Here is an 18,282-nt window from a genome sequence, read left to right as displayed (position 1 = left end):
TGTGGGCACATATAGGACGCTGGGGACAAGCGTCCCCTCCAGCCTGGTGCCCAGGTGGGCCCAGCACCTGTGTGATGAGGTGGGAGGGGGCTCAGTTCTGTTTCCTGTGGGTGGGACCCCCCCACACCTTATAAAGCCCCCGGCAGGGGAAGGGGGCTCATTGTCCCTCCCTGGGGGGGCTGCTCCCCCACCCCTGTGGCACAGGATGGTCCCCACGCTGGGACAGCAGCACGTGGGTCCGGTAAGGAGCTGCTTGGGGTGCACTGGGGGGGTTGGGGTGAAGTTGGGGTGTCTGGAGGGACAAGACCCAGATCTGGGGGGGTTTGCGCTGCCCTTGGCCACCTCCCATCTGGGCACAGCTGCTTTTGGGGTGCTGGGGGTCCAGCCAGGCCCTTTCCGGGGGGGTGTGGATGAGTCCCAGGACTGACCCCTCCCGAAGCTCCGGCTGAAGATGTTGAGCAGGGACGTGCCAACCCCTGGGCCCCCAGGAGGGGTTCTGGGGTGCCGGGGGAGCCCCAGCTCTTCCCTCCCAGTTCCAGAAACCCACGAGAGCGCAAACAAACGCAAAACTGCGCGGGGGGGCTCCTGGAGGTGGTGTTTTATTGATGCTCGCGGGTGTAAAGCACTATGTACACAAGACAGACGGCGTTTACTTCTTGGCCTCCTCCTCCTTGGAGAGGGTCTTGATGATCTCCTCCTTCTTGGCCTGCAGCCGCTCCTCGCGCCGCTTCCGCGCCTCCTTGGTCTTGGAGCGGCGAGCCTCCGCCTGGTCGCTGCGAGGAAAGAGGTTGTGAATGCGCAGGAATGGACTCAAACAGCCTCGAGAAAGGGGTTTGTCCCCAGTCCCGGTCTCCAATGTGTGCACGGGTGGCCAAAAAGGCCACCAGCATCTGGCTTGTGGCAGCCACAGTGTGGCCAGCAGGCCCAGGGCAGCGACCGTCCCTGTGCTGGGCATGGGGGGGGCCAAACTGCAAATCCTGGGGGCAGTTCTGGGCCCCGCATGCCAAGAAAACCCTTGAGGTGCTGGAGCGAGTGGAGAGAAGGGAATGGAGCTGGTGAGGGGCTGGAGCACAAGTGTGATGGAGCGGCTGAGGGACCTGGGGGGTTCAGCTGGAGAACAGGAGCTGAGGGGAGACCTTCTGATCTCTGAACTGCCTGAAAGGAGCTTGGAGCCAGGGGGGTCGGGCTCTGCTCCCCAGGAACAAGCGCCAGGAGCAGAGGAAACGGCCTCAAGTTGTGCCTGGGGAGGGTGAGGTTGGATGTGGGAACAATTTCTTCCCCAAAGGGCTGTGGGGCATTGGAACAGGCTGCCCAGGGCAGTGCTGGAGTCACCATCCCTGGAGGGCTGGACAGACGGACATGAGGTTCTCAGGACATGGGGCAGTGCTGGGGTGGGGAATGGTTGGACTCGATGAGCTTGAGGGGCTTTTCCAACCCAAACGATCCTGTCCCAGCTCAGGGCTGGCGGGGGTCACTCATCTTCACCCCACACCAAGGTTCAAACACCAGCTTTTTTCACCAAGCGCTCAGAAGGATTTTTAAACCCATCAGTCCGTATTAGCAAATCTACCCCTTCCCACCCGCACGAGTGACTGTGCCCGCCACCCCGCAGCGCACACGCAGCTCTGCTGTCACCACCGATTCCTCCGCTTCAAGCCAGCGCTACCCAGTTCTGGTTTGATTCCTCACCGGGGCTCCAGATGGAGCCGCCAGTGACAGAAACCACTTGGAATCAGCTGCCTGCAGAGCGACTGAAAAGTCATAAAATCAATTATGCAAACTGCAGGACGGGACTTACGCCAAGAGCTTCTTGCGCGCTTTGTCTGCCTTGAGCTTGTGGATGTGCTCCATCAGGATCCGCTTGTTCTTGAAGACGTTCCCCTTCACCTTCAGGTACAGGCTGTGATACCTGCAGAGGCACAAAACGGACTGTAAATGCCGCTGCGCCTGTTCTATCCTCTCCGAGCGGGCACAGAACTGCTGGGGTTATGTGGGAGCAGCTCTCCGGTGCCTGCAGAGGGTTTATTTCACCAAGGAACCAGCCGCGGGCAGCAGGAAAGGAGGATCTAAGCTGGACGTGGCACAGGACACTTACATATGGCGGTCGATCTTCTTGGACTCCCTGTATCTGCGGAGCAGGCGCCTCAGGATCCGCATCCTCCTCATCCAGGTGACCTTCTCGGGCATGCGAGCGTTGGCCGTACCCTTCCTCTTACCTAGAGAGGGGAAATGAATGGGAATGAGGCCGCGCTGCTGCCAGCGGAACAACACGCTTTTGCTGAAGCGTTTAATCCTTCTCTTTACTTCAGGAAGTAAACGATTAATGTACAAATTGTGCATTTTTAGCCCCTTCCACAAGGCTTTTGGAGATAATTGCTCAATATAAGCTTGCAGGTGGACCGTGTAAAGCACATTTCTGAGCGGGGAGGCAGCGCTTACCGATGCCCATGTGGCGGCCCTTGCGGCGGGCCAAGGTGTTCTTCCTGCACCGGGCGCGGGAGTGAACGGTCACGGGTTTGCGGATGATCAGCCCATCTTTGATCAGCTTCCTGATCTGCTGGCCTGAAGGAAGAAACTCTGCGTTCAATGTACGTGCAACAAGAGGACACATGGGGCAATCAGACTCCAGTCGGGGCTGTGTGAGGAGGATCCAATGCAAAGGACATGGGAGATGCTCCCAAATCCCCCTTGCGCTGCTGGAGTCACCGTTCCCCTCCCATTTCACAGTATCACAGTATGTTTGGGATTGGAAGGGACCTCAAAAGATCACCCAGTGCAATCCCCCCATGGAGCAGGAACGCCCAGGTGAGGTTACACAGGAAGGTGTCCAGGCGGGTTGGAATGTCTGCACAGAAGGAGACTCCACAACCCCCCTGGGCAGCCTGGGCCAGGCTCTGCCACCCTCACCGGGAACAAGTTTCTTCTCAAATTTAAGTGGAACCTCTTGTGTTCCAGCTTGATCCCATTACCCCTTGTCCTATCATTGTTTGCCACTGAGAAGAGCCTGGCTCCATCCTCATGGCACTCACCCTTTATATATTTATAAACATTAATAAGGTCCCCCCTTAGTCTCCTCTTCTCCAAACTAAAGAGCCCCAGCTCCCTCAGCCTTTCCTCACACGGGAGATGCTCCACTCCCTCCAGCATCTTGGTGGCTGCGCTGGACTCTCTGCAGCAGTTCCCTGTCCTGCTGGAACTGAGGGGCCACAACTGGACACAAGATTCCAGGTGTGGTCTCCCCAGGGCAGAGCAGAGGGGCAGGAGAACCTCTCTGACCTACTGACCACCCCCTTCTAACCCACCCCAGGTCCCATTGGCTTCCTGGCCACAAGGGCCCAGTGCTGGCTCACCTGTCATCTGTGGACACCCTGCACCAAACCCACCCAGCCCCACCTTCTTGTCAGCGAACTGGGGAACCTTAGTAAACCTGCTGATGGATTCCTCTCCATTCCAAGTGTCAGAATTTCACCCCGCACCCTGACACGCCCCGTTTCCCCGGGGCCACGCGGGGGTGCGGAGCGTCTGCGGCCGCGATCCACTCACGCGAGTTGGCGTTGGCGATCTCGTTGGTCTCGTTGGGGTCCAGCCAGACCTTCTTCTTGCCGCAGCGCAGCACGCTGGACGCCAGCCGCTTCTGGAGCCGCAGCATACTGAGGAGACAGCGCCCGGCTCAGCCCCGCGGCACCGGGCTCAGCCCGCGCTCCCTCAGCGCGGCCCGGCCGCCATTCCTCCCCGCCCCCCGCGCGGCCCGCCCGCCATCCCCACCCCCCCCCCGGGCCTGAGGAGCCCGCAGCCGCCCCGGGGCCGCCCCGCAGCGCGGTTGGGACCCCCCCGCTGCCGCGGCGCCCCCGCCGGCCGCCCCCGCTCCCCGTGCGGCCCGCGGGGCTGGCGGAGCGCGGCGCTCACCTCATGGCGGCGGCCGCGCTGAGCGGAAGAGACGGCGGCACCGGCCCCGCCCACCGCCGGCGCCGCGGGGAGCGGCACGTACCACCGCGCGCCCGCCCCGCTCCGTTCCCGCGGGCTCGGGGAGGGCCCGAAGCGCAGGGGTAAAAGAGCCGCGGTGGGGCTACGCGTGGGGAAGGGCAGGAGGGGCGCCGGGGCCCACTCGCGACGTGGGGAAAGAGACGCGTTTCCCTCCTCGCCCCCCCCCACTTTGCAGCAGGGTGGTACAGCCCGCGCCGGCGCGGTGGGGAGAGGCCGGGCGGGCTCCGCGCATGCGCGGCGCGGTGCGGGGGGGACACGTGGGTGGGGGCGCTGGGGGTAACTGGGAGCACTGGGACGTTCAGTAGCTGCGGGGATTAAGTTCTTAGGACAGGGATTAGTACCAGGGGTGCTTAACTGGTCTCCACGATCTTGAGGGTCTTCTCCAGCCAGACTGATTCTATAATTTTAAATGGCGTCTCCATTTTTCCCCATGTTCGTCTGCAGCCGTTCCCTATTTCCCAATAAATCGCCCCAAAGAGCAGCGTGGCTGCCCAGGGGTGGTGCGGGGAGCCCTGGGATCGCAGATCCTGCTCCGTGTCCACGCGTGGGTTGAGTTCCACCGCTTCTGAAAATAAAGGGAGATACTTTATGTTCCTGTGCAACGAGCTCTGGATGAGGGCGGCAATGGGGCTGACACAGGCACAGCTGGATGTGTCTGAATGGGGGTGTTTCATGGGTCTCCCAGCCAGAAAGGGCCAGAGTGGGGCTTGAAATGGCCCCGGTGGCCTTTGTGTTGGAGAAACGACCCCAAAAAGTGCTGGGGCCTCCCAGCAACAGGTTGGTGAGGAGCTCCTGGTAAAGGGAAAGCTTGGAAATGGTTAACGTATAGATTGGAGCTGCCCTAAAACCACCACGATGAATCCCCGCTTTAAATCCCACTTGCCCACCAAAAACGATGCTTTTTGACCACTCGGATGTTAACTAAGCACCCGAATTCGTAATTTTGCAGCGATTCTTTTCCCTCCTCCCTTCGAACGGCCGAAGCTTGGGGGTGAAACCCCAAAGTCCCCCCGTTAAACCCCCAACGAGACGCCGGCGGCTCCTTGGGCATCTGGCGGCACAACCAGCATATGGTGCGAGAAGAGGAGCCGCTGGCAACAGATTCCTGGTTCGTTTTGGGGGAAAAACACAGATAAACACAGGCTTTTGCTGTTTCAAAACCCGCTCGGCGTTTTCGGAAAACAAACAGCAAAATCCAAAGGCTCCCGAGACCGGAGAGCGGTTGGGTTTGAGTTACCGGCCCGGGGTGTTTTGCTGCTGGAAATGGATGTTTTGTGAAGTTTTTGGCCCATTTTGTGGGCTGGGGGGGGGACACAAGGGGGTGCGTGTGTCACCGAGACCTGTGGAAGTGTCACCCTGTGCTCGTGTGTGTCCCCAAGTGTCACCTTGTCCCCTCTGTGCTTCCCTGGGGGGAAGAGACTGGTGGGACCCCAAAGCTTTCACCCCGGGTGGGGATGATGCTGCTGGTGCAACCCCCCCAAAAAAGTCTAGAGGGGTGCTCCAGCCCCCCCTGAGATTTTTGGGGGACCCACCACCCCCTGGGGTGATATTGGGTGTCTTGTCCCCGCCGTTTGGTGACAATTAATGATGGTAACGAGGCGGCAGCTGTTCCGGCACATTGTCCCACAGCAGGAAAACACCCGCTCGGGATGGGGGGGGACACGGGGGGGCTGGAGGAATGTTGAAGTTTCCAACAGCCGGTGGAGGCTCCTGCGGCGCCGTTTGTGTGGGGTGAGCGTGGGGGGCTCAGCCCCATCCTGCCTCGGGATCAGCCCCCGTGGGTTCTCTGGGGGGGGCAACAGGGACCGGGGGGTGTGGGTCGCTCTGAGGCTGCGGGGGGTAAAAGGGGAAATTTGGGGGTCGGGGGCGCTCTGGGTTCCCCAGCCCGTAGCACATCCCACTGCAAGCCCTGATTTTGGGGGCGGGGGGCATGGCTGCCCCTCTGTGTCCCCCCCAGCCACACAACAGCCTGGGGGCCCTGTGCCCCCCCATTTATTTTTTTTTTGGGGGGGGAGTAGCTAAAGGCTGCGGTGGGTGCGCCCCCCCCATTTAGATCTTCATCACCCCCCCCGATGTGGGAAGCGGGGGGGGGCTGCATCCCCGCACCCCCATCGCTCTGGTTGGAGCGGCGGGGGCGGCCGCCACCATCCCTCGTGTCCCCCCCGCCACCATCCCTCCCCACTCCTCCTTCCTCCTCCTCCTCCTCCTCCTCTCGCTCCCGTCACCGCGGGGGCCAGGCCTTGGGCTCCATCGTCACCGTCATCATCTTGTCCCTCTCTCCGTGTGTGTCTGTGTGTGTGTCCCCCCCCCGCCCCGAAAACCCGCCGAGCTCCATGGTGCGGGAAGGCGACATGGCCCGAACCCCTTACAGCTCCACGCAGGACATCCAGATGGACGTCTTGGACAACGCCACCCTCCAGGTGACACCCCCGGGGGCTTGGGGACAAAGCCGTGGGGCGGGGGGGGTTCATCGGGACCCTCGCGCAAAGCACGAGCGCCATCAATCCCCCCCCCCGCACCCCTGCACCCCATAACGGGGGTGATGCAGAACAGGGTGCCCCCCCATAACCAAGCTTGCCCCAAATCCTTCACCCCCCCGCCCCCATGACACCAAGGGCAGGGGGTGTCCAGCCCCCTGATTTGGAGAATTTGGGGGGCTCTGAGCCGCTTGCTGTGTCACTGCTCCCCCCCCCCCCCCAAAAAAAAAAACACCCACCCCCGGGGTTTGCCCACGCTGGGGTGGGGAGGTGGGTGCTGGGGGGGGTGTCGTGTGCATGGGGAAACTTTTAAGATTTAGGAAAACTCAGTCCCTCCCCCCGCCATGTCCCCTTCACCAGGGGGGGGCACAGGGAAGGGGTGTGTCCCTGGCTGGTCCCAAATGGGGGGTGCACCGTGGGCACGGTCTGGCTGGGTGCTGACCCCCCCACGGCAGCCTGGGGGGCATCAGCCTTTTGGGGTGACCGTTCTTTTGGGGGGACACACACGCACATGCCCTGGGTGCAGCGCTGGGTGTCCCCCCCACCCCAAGGACCGTCACCGAGTCCCAGCCACATCCATCCCTGCTGGGAGCCGTGGGTGGGCTGGGGGGGCTCTAAGGGGGGGCGATGGACCTAAAAATACCCGACGCTGCCCAGCGTGGGGACCCCCCACCCCCGGCTGGTGGCAGCTGGGCCCAGCTGTCCCCTGAGACAGTGGGGGGGGGGGACAGCCCCGCTTGTCCTGTCATGTCCCAGCCTGTCCCCCCCCCCAGCACAATCTGTCACCCCCAAGGAGGAGCTGCAGGGGGGACAAAGGGGCAGCCCCATAACCTCCAGTTCATCCCAGCACGAGGCACTGGGAGAAGTGGGGGGGTCCTGAGGGTGGGTGCTGGCTGGCGCTGGGGGGGGTGTCCCCAATGGTGTCCCCTTCCCTGCCTCAGTTTCCCTTCTCTCACCCCCCAGGAGCTGGGTTTTCTTGCAGGGCGGGAGGACGGAGCACCCCTGGCTGTTGGGGCTGGGGGGGCGCAGAGGTGCCCCCCAAATGCTATGGTTGCAGTGCTCCCCTCTTACCTCCCCCTTTATTCCCCCCCCCAGGGCAAGTACAGCAAACGCAAGAGCCGCTTCAAGCGCTCGGACGGCAGCACCTCGTCCGACACCACCTCCAACAGCTTCGTGCGGCAGGTGGGCGCTGGGGGGGCACAGCTGGCCTGGGGGGGTCCTGCCTGCCCATGGCACCCCTTGTGCCCCCCAATACTGAGCTGGGGGCCCAGATTTGCGCCCACACCTGGCCTGGGGGGAGCACAGGCATCGCAGTGGCTGAGCACCCCCCGTTCCCACTCTGCCCTGCGCTGGGTGCTGGGGGGTGTTAACCCCCCCGTATTGACATAATTTGGGGTCCTGTACCCCTCCTGGGGGTGCTGGATCGGGGGGGGACACCCCCAGCTGCCACCAATCCCGCCCTCCCCAGCCCCATCCACCCCTCAGCGCCGCAGGTTTGGCAGCGGCCCCTGTGCCCCCCCCCGGCCCCCACCCCCTGCTCGGCACTGGGCTAAATATACCCGGGGGCGGCCGCGAACGTCCCCGCGCTGAAACCTGACCCACGGGTGTCCCAGCCCGGCGCCCGCGCGACCCGCTCGCCCCCGGCCCCGCCGCCATGGACATGGCCACCAAAGACCACCCGGCCGCCCCGGTGAGCGCCCCCCCCGCCCGCAGCCCCCCAGACCCACGGTGTGCCCCCCAGCGCCCTCCCCCCCCCCCCCACCCTCCTGTCCTCGGATATGGGAGGGATCGGGGGTGGTCCCAGGAGCTGGTGGGACCCTTGGGGTCTGTGGGGGTGTGGACCCCCTGTGACCCCCCACAAAAGTCCCTCCTTGGGGCTGGGGGGCTGGGGAAGGGTCAGCCCCCCAGCAGTGGCTGGAGGAGATGGGGCAGCTGGGCGCTGCCCTGTGGCTTTTGGGGAGGGGGTCACTTGGGGGGTTGTGGCCCCCACCCCCCAGGGTTTGGAAAGGAGGGGGCACAGTGAGGATGGGGGCTTGGGGGGGTTTTAGGGGCTTATAGAGGGGTGGTGGGGAGCAGCCCCCCCCAGGGGTGGTCGGTGACGTTACTGTCCCCACTGGGCCTGGGGGGTGAGCAGGGGGTCCCTGACCTCCCCCCCACCGAGCTCTGGCCTTGTCCTGTGGTGACCCCGACTCACCCCATAGGACCCTTCCCCATTGCCGTGGGACCCCATGGTGGACACAGCGCTGTCCCCAGCGCGTTCTCCCGAGCGGGGGGCAGCGGGCAGGCGTGGGGGGGTCCCGTCACCTTCCCGGCTGCACCGGGCGGCGCGGGGCCGGGCGCAGGCGCCGGCGCGGTGTCACGTTCCGTGCCGGAGCGGTGGCAACAGCTGCGCCGGACCCGCCGTCACCCCACGGGGTGTCCCGGGCAGCACCGGGGGGCGGCTTTGGGGGGGGCGCTGTTTGTCCCCAGAGACCACGGTGATGGGCACCAGCCCTGTTACAGAGAAGGTGCTGGAGGTGGCTGTGGGGTCGGGTCTGGGGCTGGGTTCGCTGTTTTCGGGGGGGGCCGGCGCAGGTTAACCCCGCTCCCCCAGGGCTCGGCGGAGTCGTACACCAGCCGCCCGTCGGACTCGGACGTGTCGCTGGAGGAGGATCGGGAGGCGCTGCGCAAGGAGGCCGAGCGCCAGGCCATGGCGCAGCTGGAGAAAGCCAAGGTGGGACGGGGTGATGGAGCCCCCCGTGTACCCCCCAGGCCCCTCCGCACCCCCTGCCCAGCAGGACGGGACCCGCGATGGCTCCCAGGCACAGGAACCCCCCGCGCCGTCCCCGCTCGTGGTCCCCGTGACATCCTGTCCCCTCCAGCGGTGACACCTGGGTGGCACTGGGAATGGAGCGGCAGCTACTGGGTGGAACTGGGAGCCCGGACGCCTGGGTTCTCCGCCCATCGCGCCTTGGCTATGGCACTGGGATAATTAGCTAATGAGCCCCTCGTTATGCTCTTAATGAGGAGCTGTGCTGTGCTGTTTGGGGGGCACTGGAGGACTTGGGTGGCTGGAATGAATTCTTTAGACAATTCCCTTTTTTTAGGAATTCTTTGCTCCTGGGGCAGCGTGGCCGCAGCGTCCCCAGTGTCCCCAGTGTCCCCAGCATCCCCAGCATCCCCAGCGTCCCCAGCGTCCCCAGTGTCCCCAGCATCCCCAGCGTCCCCAGCGTCCCCAGCGTCCCCAGCATCCCCAGCATCCCCAGCGTCCCCAGCGTCCCCAGCATCCCCAGCGTCCCCAGCGTCCCCAGTGTCCCCAGCATCCCCAGCGTCCCCAGCGTCTCCAGCATCCCCAGCGTCCCCAGCGTCTCCAGCATCCCCAGCGTCCCCAGTGTCCCCAGCCAGTCACACCAGTGCTGCCCCAGGGGGACAGTGGGTCTCGTTATGGGGGGTCTCGGTGACGTGGGGTGGGGGTTGATGCCGGGCTCTCTCCTCTCGCAGACGAAGCCGGTGGCGTTCGCCGTGCGGACCAACGTCGGCTACAACCCATCGGCCGGCGACGACGTGCCGGTGCAGGGCATGGCCATCTGCTTCGAGCCCAAAGATTTCCTGCACATCAAGGAGGTGGGGGCCGGGCTGGGGTCTCTCAGGGGGTCACAGCCCCAAGGGTGGGTTTTGGGGGGTTTCAGGCGTCTTTCGGCCCTTTCCCCCGTGCAGAAGTACAACAACGACTGGTGGATCGGGCGGCTGGTGAAGGAGGGCTGCGAGGTCGGCTTCATCCCCAGCCCCGTCAAGCTGGAGAACATGCGGCTGCTGCAGGAGCAGAAGATGAGGCAGAACCGCCTGAGCTCCAGGTGGGACTCATCCTGACCCCCCCGCCCGGTTCCCCCTGGACCCCCCATCCCGCCCTCACCCCCGTCCCCCTCTCTGTGCTTCTCCCGTCCAGCAAATCGGGGGACAACTCCAGCTCCAGCCTGGGTGACGTGGTGACGGGGACCCGCCGGCCAACCCCCCCGGCCAGCGGTAAGAGCGGCCTGAGCTCCAGCCGGGGGGGCCCTTCCACCCCCAGCCCCTCTGGGTGCAGGCAGGCGGGTACCCCCCGAACAGGGACCCCTTCTCCTCTGCTCTCCCCCTCCCATCCCCACCACCCTCCCGCTCTTCCCACCCCCCCATCTCCATTTTTCCCTTCTTCCATCACCATTATCCCTGTTCTTTCCCCCTGCGCGGCTCCGGCTGCCCCCCCGTCCCCAGGTGCCCTGGACATGCCTAGCTTTGCCTTTGACCCCGATGAGTTAGAGGAGGAGGAGGAGGCCGTGGACACCCACCGCTCCCCTAAGAGTAGCGTGAGCAGTGTCACCACCCCCCCCGCCCACAACAAGCGCATCCCCTTCTTTAGGAAGGTAATGGCACCTCTTGCCCCCCCCCGGCCCAGCTCGCCTGCTGCACCCTGCCTGCCCTAACACTGCCTGGGACAGCTGGCGGGGGCACCGCCGGGGGCATGGGGGGCTGCCTCCCCCCGTGGGTCATGGGGTGCACCCGTCCGTGGCTGTACCCCGGCGTGGTCCATGGGATGGGTCAGTCCGTGGCTGTACCCCCCCATGATCTATGGGATGGATCAGTCCGTGGCTGTACCCCCTAATGATTTATGGGATGGATCAGTCCCTGGCTGTACCCCCCATGTTCTGTGGGATGGATCAGTCCGTGGCTGTACCCCCCCCCATAACCTATGGGATGGATCAGTCCGTGGATGAACCCCCCCCTCCCCGTTGTCTATGGAATGGATCAGTCTGTGTCTGATCCTCCCCCCGTGGTCCCTGGGATGGATCAGTCCCTGGCTGTACCCCCCCCCCCCCGCCATGGTGCATGGAATGGATCAGTCCGTGGCTGTCTCCCCCCGTGGTCCATGGGATGGATCAGTCCGTGGCTGATCCTCCCCCCATGGTCCATGGAATGGATCAGTCCGTGGCTGATCCTCCCCCCATGGTCCATGGGATGGATCAGTCCGTGCCCCCCCGCCTGTGTCCCCCCGTGTGCGCATGGTGTGTGCCCGCACTGCCGCTCTCGTCACCCCCGCGACTGGGAATGGACCGTTCCTCCCCCCCCAAACTGGGCAGAACCTGGGGGGGTTCGGGCTCAACCACAGCCCAGCCCGGGGGGTCACCAAGGACTGGTGGGGGCGAGCCCCCCATCCCACCCTCTAAGTCCCCCAGAGCCCTCGCTCACACCCCAAATTTAACTAAGAGCAGAGCGATGCTTTGTGTGAAACACGCCTATGGGGCAGCCTCCCGGGGGGGACACTCATCCCCGGGGGGGACACTCATCCCCTGGGGGGACACGCATCCCCGGCCAGCTCGGTGCCCCCACCCGCGGGTAACACGCATGCCTTGTTTGTCTTCTCTCGCCCCCCCGGCCCCGTGCGGCCTCTCGGGACGTAGCGAAGCAGAAGCAGAAATCGGTGAGTAGCGTCAGGACCCCCCGGGAGGCCCGTGGGGAGGGACGGGGTGTCCCCCGCTTGCAGCCCCCCCAGTCCCCAGCGCTGTCCCCCGCGTGTGTCCCCGTCCCCGCTGACCCCGCTCTGTCCCGCAGGCAGAGCACGTGCCCCCGTACGACGTGGTGCCCTCCATGCGCCCCATCATCCTGGTGGGGCCGTCACTGAAGGGCTACGAGGTGAGGAGTGGGGGGCGCGGGGGGGGCAGGGCCTTGTGGGGGGCACCCGGGGGGACCCCAGCCCCCTGCTGTCCGTCCGTCCGTCCCTCCCCAGGTCACGGACATGATGCAGAAAGCCCTCTTCGACTTCCTGAAGCATCGCTTTGATGGCAGGTGAGACGCCAGGGGACCCCTGATCCCGTAGGGGCACCCCTATCACCATGGAGCACCCCTAAAACTGCAGGGGGAGCCTCTAAGCCCGTGGGGGACCCCTAAACCCTTATGGGGCACCCCTAATCTCATGGGGGTCCCCTAACGCCAGGGAAGACCCATAAGACCACGACGGGAGTCCCTAAACCCATGAGGGACCCCTAACCCCTTGTGGGGCACCTGTAAAACCACAGGGGGAACCCCTAATCCCATGTGGGTCCCCTAACCCCATAGATGACCCCTAAAACAACAGGGGGAGTCCCTAAGTCCATGAGGGACCCTTAACCCCTTGTGGGGCACCCCTAAAACCACAGGGGGAACCCCTAACCCTGTGGGGGACCCCTCATCCCATGTGGGTCCCCTAACCCCATAGAGGACGCCTAAAACCACAGGGGGAGCCCCATAGCCCATGGGGAACCCCTAACTCCTTGTGGAGGACCCCTAAGACCACGGGGGAGACCCCTAAAACCACAAGGGGAACCCTAAACCCTGTGAGGGACCCCTAATCCCATACGGGACCCCTAATCCCATGGGAGACCCTCAGCCCTGCCCTGTGGTTCTTGCCTTTTGGGGGGGGGGTCTCTCCCAGCCCCAACTCCAGGCAGCCCCATGCACAGGGTGGGAGGAAGGGGGTGCAAAGAGGGTCCCGTCCTGCCCCCCACAAGGAGGTGTGTGTGTGTTTTCTTTTGGGGGGGCTGCCCCCGCTGTCGCTGCCCCCACCCGCGGCGCCCTCTCGGTGCGGCAGGATCTCCATCACGCGGGTGACGGCCGACATCTCCCTGGCCAAGCGCTCCGTGCTCAACAACCCCAGCAAACACACCATCATCGAGCGCTCCAGCACGCGCTCCAGCCTGGGTAAGGGGGCGCAGCCCCCCCGCAACGACCCCCACCCCCCCAAGCCTCCATCTGTATCAGCCCCGCAGCCTCTCGTCCCGTTACCCGTCCCCCCCGGGTGCTCGTCCCGCCTGCGCCGTGGGGCTCGGCGTGGGGTTCACCGCCACGGGGTGACTAACACGGGGGGGACCTGGGGGTCCCGTGCCCCCCCCGGCCAGTTTGACTCAGTGTGTCTCCCCCTCCTCCCCTTTTATCTTCTCTCTGTTGTGTTTTTCTTTCCTTTTTCTCCTTTCCTTTGGGTTTCCTCCCCTCCGCGCTGCTTCCTTCCTCCCCTGCTCCTGATACAGATGTCTTGGGTATGTAGCTCGGACCCCCGGCTGCGGGGGCAATGGGGGACATGTCCCCTGGTGTCCCCATCCTCCCTGCCAGGCTCTGGGCCACCCTGACAGAGTCAGGGGGTTGGGGACACCCTGGTCACACAGCCCCACTGATCCCCAGACCCCAAATGTGTGTGCTCCCTTTGTCACCCAGCTGGGACCCCACTGCCACCTCCCATCTACAGTGACCCCCCGCCCAGTCCGTATGGGTGACGCTGGAGCGGTCAAATCCCAGTCCTGGTCCTGTCCCTGTCCCGTTGTCCCCACAGCCCCCACGTGCCCGCCGCCCCCCCGCGCTGTCCCCCTGACCCTCGCTGTCCCCCTGTCCCCGCAGCCGAGGTGCAGAGTGAGACCGAGCGCATCTTCGAGCTGGCGCGGACGCTGCAGCTCGTGGCCCTGGACGCCGACACCATCAACCACCCGGCCCAGCTGGCCAAGACCTCCCTGGCCCCCATCATCGTCTACATCAAAATCACCTCTCCCAAGGTGGGTGCAGCCCCAGGGGGGGGTCGGGGTGGTGGGGCCGGGTCCCTGCGGCCACCCCAGGGTGTCACCTGCTGCCCCAGGTGCTGCAGCGGCTGGTGAAGTCCCGGGGCAAGTCGCAGGCGAAGCACCTCAACGTGCAGATGGTGGCATCCGACAAGCTGGCGCAGTGCCCGCCCGTGAGTGCGCCACGCCCCGCCACGCCCTGCCACGCCCTGCCACGCCCATTGCCCCCACCCCAGCCTATAGGCTCCACCCTTGGTTCAGAAGCCCCGCCCCATCCCACTAGTCCCGCCCTTTTCTATAGGCTCCACCCTACATCCAGAAGCCCCACCCTGCCCCACCCTCTCCCATTGACCCCACCCTAACCTATAGGCTCCGCCCTGGCCCACTGGCCCCGCCCTTGTCTATAGGCTCCACCCTGCATCCAGAGGACCCACCCTGTCCCATTGGCCCCGCCCTTGTCTATAGGCTCCACCCTGGCCCATTTGCTCCGCCCCAGTCTATAGGCTCCACCACAAGTTCAGAAGCCCCGCCCCATCCCACTAGTCCCGCCCTTGTCTATAGGCTCCACCCTCCATCCAGAAGCCCCGCCCTGCCCCACCCTCTCCCCTTGACCCCACCCTAATCTTTAGGCTCCGCCCTGGCCCATTGGCCCCGCACCAGTCTATAGGCCCCACCCTTGGTTCAGAAGCCCCGCCCACTGGCCCCGCCCAGCCCCACAGTCTCCTCCCACCGCCAGGAGATGTTCGACATCGTGCTGGACGAGAACCAGCTGGAGGAGGCCTGCGAGCACCTGGCCGAGTACCTGGAGGCCTATTGGAAGGCGACGCACCCCCCCAGCAGCAACCCCCCCAACCCGCTGCTCAACCGCACCATGGCCACGGCCGCGCTGGCCGCCAGCCCCGCGCCCGTCTCCAACCTGCAGGTACAGGTGCTCACCTCCCTGCGCAGGAACCTGGGCCTCTGGGGGCGCGGGGGGGCCGACAGCACCCCCAGCCCCCCCGGAACCCTGGAGGAGCACGCGCTGTGACGTGGCAGCGGGGACACCCCCGGGATTGGGGAACTGCAGCCCCATGGGAGTGGGACCATCCTTGGGATTGCCCCCCAACCGGGGACCTGTGGCCCCACGGGGGTGCTGCAGCCCCCCCAGGGGTGGGACTGTCCCTGGGATTGCCCCCCCCGGAGACCTGCTCCCCAATGTCCCTGTTTGGGGGCACCCTGGGGATCTGCTCCCTGCCTGGGGCGGGGGCCATCCCCGGAGCTGGGGTCCCTCTGGGGTCCTGTGCCCCCCACCCCCCCAGGCCTGGAGCCCCCCTGGGGATTGCGCCCCCCCCCCAGAACCCCCCTGGGACCCCCTGGGAATTCAGGGTTTCTCTGTGCCTCCCTGGGGGCTGCTGGGGTGCAGGACCCCCCCACGGCCTCTCCAGAGCTCGGGGGGGGGCTGTTGCAGAGCCCCACCCCACTGTGGCCTTCACAATGCTGAGCCTGGGGGGTCCACAGCATCCCCGGGGGTCCACAGCCCCCCCGGGACAGGGGGCATGGGAGGGACGTCTGTCCTGTGTTGTCTGTCGCTAATTCTTCCAGCGAGCAGGACGCCGGCGCGCCAGCCCCCCCACCCCGCAGCCCCCCCCAACACCCCCATCCTGCCCCGGTGACCCCCCCGGTGCCGTTTGGTGACAGGCTGAGACCCGTTGCTGTCACGTCACGAGTGAGCGGTGCCATAGGGACAGGCCAGGCTGGGCAGGAGCGCATGTGCCCCCCCCCGCCATCCCCACAGCTAACCCCCCCCCCCACTAACCCCCCCCCCCGTCTGTCTGTCCGTCTGTCCCTCCTTGCACGGTGTGGTTGCTTCTCCTAACCAGGGTCCGTACCCGGTGCCGGGGGAGCGCGGCCGCCTCCGGCAGGGCCCGGCCGAAGTGGGGGGCCGCGGGCAGGGCCCCCCCGTCCCGCCGGCCCCCCGCAGCCTGTCCCGCCAGGACACCTTCAACTCGGAGCCCCCGGGCGGCCGGGAGGACTCGTGCTGCATGGACATCGACACGGACCCCGGGGACGAGGAGCCGCGGCCCCCCCCAAACCACCAGCACCCCCCCGGTGCCGAGGATGAGAGCCGGGGGCCGCGGGGACGAGCCAAAGGGCAGGACCGCTGTGGCCCCCCCGCCCCGCCGGAGCCCCTGGAGCAGGGCGATGCGGGGGGCTGGGGCCAGGACGTTTACATCCGTTAGGGTGGGGGGTGCCCCCCCAGTGTTGGTTTTGGGGTGCGGGGAAGCCCCACCGGTTGCCTTTGTGCCCCCCCCCGCCCCGAGCCTAAATGTGCAGTGGGGAGCCCCAGCTTTGCCCTGGGGGCTCCCCCTGCCCCACTCATTGCTGTGGGGGGGTCACCCCCCGCCACAGCCCCCCCAGCATCTCATGGTGCCTCGGGCCCTCCCCACCCCACAGGGAGAGCAAGTGACCAAAGGGGACCCTGGTGTGTCCCCGTCCCCTGGGCACAAGGTGGGGGGGGGCATGTACCCCCCCCGTGTCCCCCCGCTTCTCCATGGTGCTGTTTGCCACAGGGGGGACCCCTGACCCGGTGGTGGCAGTGGGGGGGTCCCTGTCAGCTGTGCCTGCAGCCTGGCACTGCCCCCCCGCAGGGCTGTGACCCACAGCCCCCCCGTGCCCCCCAGCAGCTGGGGGGGTGCATGCGTGTGGTGTGGCTTTGGGGTGCCCGCCCTGGGGTGCTGCCTGCGGGGGGGGCGGGGGGCAGTTTGCATGTGTTTGCCTTGGAGGGGCTCTGCCTGAATTTTGGGGTGGGGGGGCAAATGTGAGCCAGTCGGGGGGGGGTCTAACACGTGCTAACAGCTGCCCAGCCTGGCCTGCCATGGCAGCAGCCCAGGGTCCCTCTGCCCTGGGGGAGCCCCCATGCTGCCCCCCCCTTCCCTGGGCCCACTGGTGTGTGCCAGCCCCCCCCGCCACATCTGTCCGCGCTCCGTCCATCCAGCTGTGTCTGTCCGTCTGTCTGTGAGTCTGTCTGTCCATGTCACCCCCCCCAGCACCCCGGGGGCACTGCCTTGTCCCGCGCCCGCCCCGAGGTGTCCCTTGTCCCCCCTGTCTCTATGGGGGTGACCCCACCAGGGTGACCCCCCCCCCAGGGCGATGCTGGGGGTCCCTGGGGTTGCTGCCTTACCCAGACCACCAGCCTTGCAACCCCACGCCGGGGGGGGGCTCAGGGGCACCCAGCTGCTGCCAAGCTGCCTCTGCCCATCGCGTGCCTCAGTTTCCCCCTTTTCTTGTGGGGGGGTGGAACTCAGTGTCACTGCCCGCCAAGTGCTTTGAGACACACCTGCCCCCCAGCAGCCGGGGTCTGGCCAGTGGGGCCCCCCCACCCGGGCAGAGGAACGTCCCTTATTTATGTCACTCCACAACCTTTATTTAAAAAGACTCGACAAAGTGTATTTTATTTATTTATTCTCATGGGTGTGTGGGGGGGACTCGCCCCCCTCGCTTGGTTCTTTGTAATAAACATTTCGGTGAGACCTGCCCAGCGTGTGCCTGGTGGGCTCTGTGGGGGGGACACACGCGTGGGCGCAGCGGGGACCCCACGGCGCGTACCCGGGGGGGGGACGGAGCTGGGACCTGCCCGGCTCCGGGGGGGACGAAGCCCCGGCGCAGGATTTGGGGGCTCCTGCTGCCCCGCTGCCGGGGGGACGGGCACCGGTGGGCACCGGGCTCAGTGCAGACCCCGCGCCGCCCGGTGCAGCCGGGAAGGCGACGAGGACCCCCCACGTGTGCCCGCTGCCCCCCACTCGGGAGAAAGCGCTGGGGACAGCGCTGTCCCCCGCCATGGGGGTCCCACGGCTATGGGGAAGGGTCCTATGGGGTGAGTCGGGGTCACAGCAGACAAGGCCAGAGCTCGGTGCGGGGGGAGGTCAGGGACCCCCGGCTCACCCCCCAGGCCCAGTGGGGACGCGCTATTTACAGGGAATACACCCGGCGGCATCAGGGCTGCCGGCACCTCCACTCGCTCTTCTCCGGCCAGTACTCAAACGCCTTCCTGCGGGGGGACGTGGGGACATCAGTGCCACCGCCTCCGTCCCTGCCCTATTTCCACCCCCCACCCAGCGCAGGACGCAGGTGTCCCCCTCCCCAGCTTGGGGTGGGGAGGGTCCCCAAAACCCCCGTACTCACTCTCGCGTGGGTGCGGTGGGCCGGCAGACCAGCCCGGCCTGGCAGGGGCAGATCTGGTTGATGCTGAAGGCGAGACCCCCGGGGGGGACGTGGCAGGTCTGCGCCAGCGCCAGCCGCCGTTGGCA

The 18,282-nt window shown here is 66.0% G+C and overlaps 2 protein-coding genes across 7 annotated transcripts; one reads left to right on the top strand and one right to left on the bottom strand.

Annotated features, from left to right (window-relative positions):
• Positions 1-583: 583 nt before the first annotated feature.
• Positions 584-3,941, bottom strand: RPL19 (ribosomal protein L19). The gene is made up of 6 exons (XM_082070664.1): positions 3,907-3,941; positions 3,544-3,650; positions 2,440-2,562; positions 2,096-2,216; positions 1,799-1,909; positions 584-773 (listed from the first exon to the last, which is right to left on the bottom strand). The coding sequence occupies exons 1-6, from the start codon at positions 3,909-3,911 to the stop codon at positions 650-652; spliced, it is 591 nt and encodes a 196-aa protein (XP_081926790.1). The 5' UTR covers positions 3,912-3,941; the 3' UTR covers positions 584-649.
• A 2,315-nt stretch (positions 3,942-6,256) lies between these two features.
• Positions 6,257-17,510, top strand: CACNB1 (calcium voltage-gated channel auxiliary subunit beta 1). 6 transcript variants are annotated; one of them, XM_082071206.1, is made up of 14 exons: positions 6,257-6,404; positions 7,557-7,643; positions 9,055-9,174; positions 9,942-10,064; positions 10,158-10,294; positions 10,387-10,463; positions 10,692-10,840; positions 12,027-12,107; positions 12,202-12,260; positions 13,042-13,151; positions 13,842-13,993; positions 14,074-14,169; positions 14,733-14,918; positions 15,856-16,363. In XM_082071206.1, exons 1-14 carry the CDS (start codon positions 6,318-6,320, stop codon positions 16,213-16,215), a joined length of 1,824 nt encoding a protein of 607 aa, XP_081927332.1. In that variant the 5' UTR covers positions 6,257-6,317; the 3' UTR covers positions 16,216-16,363. The 6 variants fall into 6 exon arrangements, 5 of the variants coding, with proteins under 5 accessions (XP_081927332.1, XP_081927331.1, XP_081927333.1 ...); XR_014185919.1 differs by lacking the exon at positions 15,856-16,363 and having other exon boundaries at positions 13,042-13,486; positions 14,733-14,873; XM_082071205.1 differs by lacking the exon at positions 14,074-14,169 and having other exon boundaries at positions 13,042-13,486; positions 15,856-17,510.
• Positions 17,511-18,282: the final 772 nt, after the last annotated feature.

Source organism: Streptopelia decaocto, assembly GCF_964273445.1.
Source record: "Streptopelia decaocto genome assembly, chromosome: 22".
Taxonomy (NCBI): domain Eukaryota; kingdom Metazoa; phylum Chordata; class Aves; order Columbiformes; family Columbidae; genus Streptopelia; species Streptopelia decaocto.
The sequence above is the reverse complement of the archived record's forward strand: the minus strand, read 5'-3'. Positions and strand labels throughout refer to the sequence as shown.

Bases quoted from the DNA above. Each gene is read 5' to 3' on its own strand.
- RPL19 (XM_082070664.1), bottom strand. The intron at 2,563-3,543 runs GTGAGTGGATCG...TTCTTCCTTCAG, and splicing joins GATCGCCAACGCCAACTCGC to GCCAGCAGATCAGGAAGCTG. The intron at 774-1,798 runs GTAAGTCCCGTC...CTTTCCTCGCAG, and splicing joins GCGCGCAAGAAGCTCTTGGC to CGACCAGGCGGAGGCTCGCC.
- CACNB1 (XM_082071204.1), top strand. From the start codon at position 6,318: ATGGTGCGGGAAGGCGACATGGCCCGAACCCCTTACAGCTCCACGCAG. The intron at 6,405-7,556 runs GTGACACCCCCG...TCCCCCCCCCAG, and splicing joins TGGACAACGCCACCCTCCAG to GGCAAGTACAGCAAACGCAA. The intron at 13,994-14,732 runs GTGGGTGCAGCC...TCCCACCGCCAG, and splicing joins TCAAAATCACCTCTCCCAAG to GAGATGTTCGACATCGTGCT.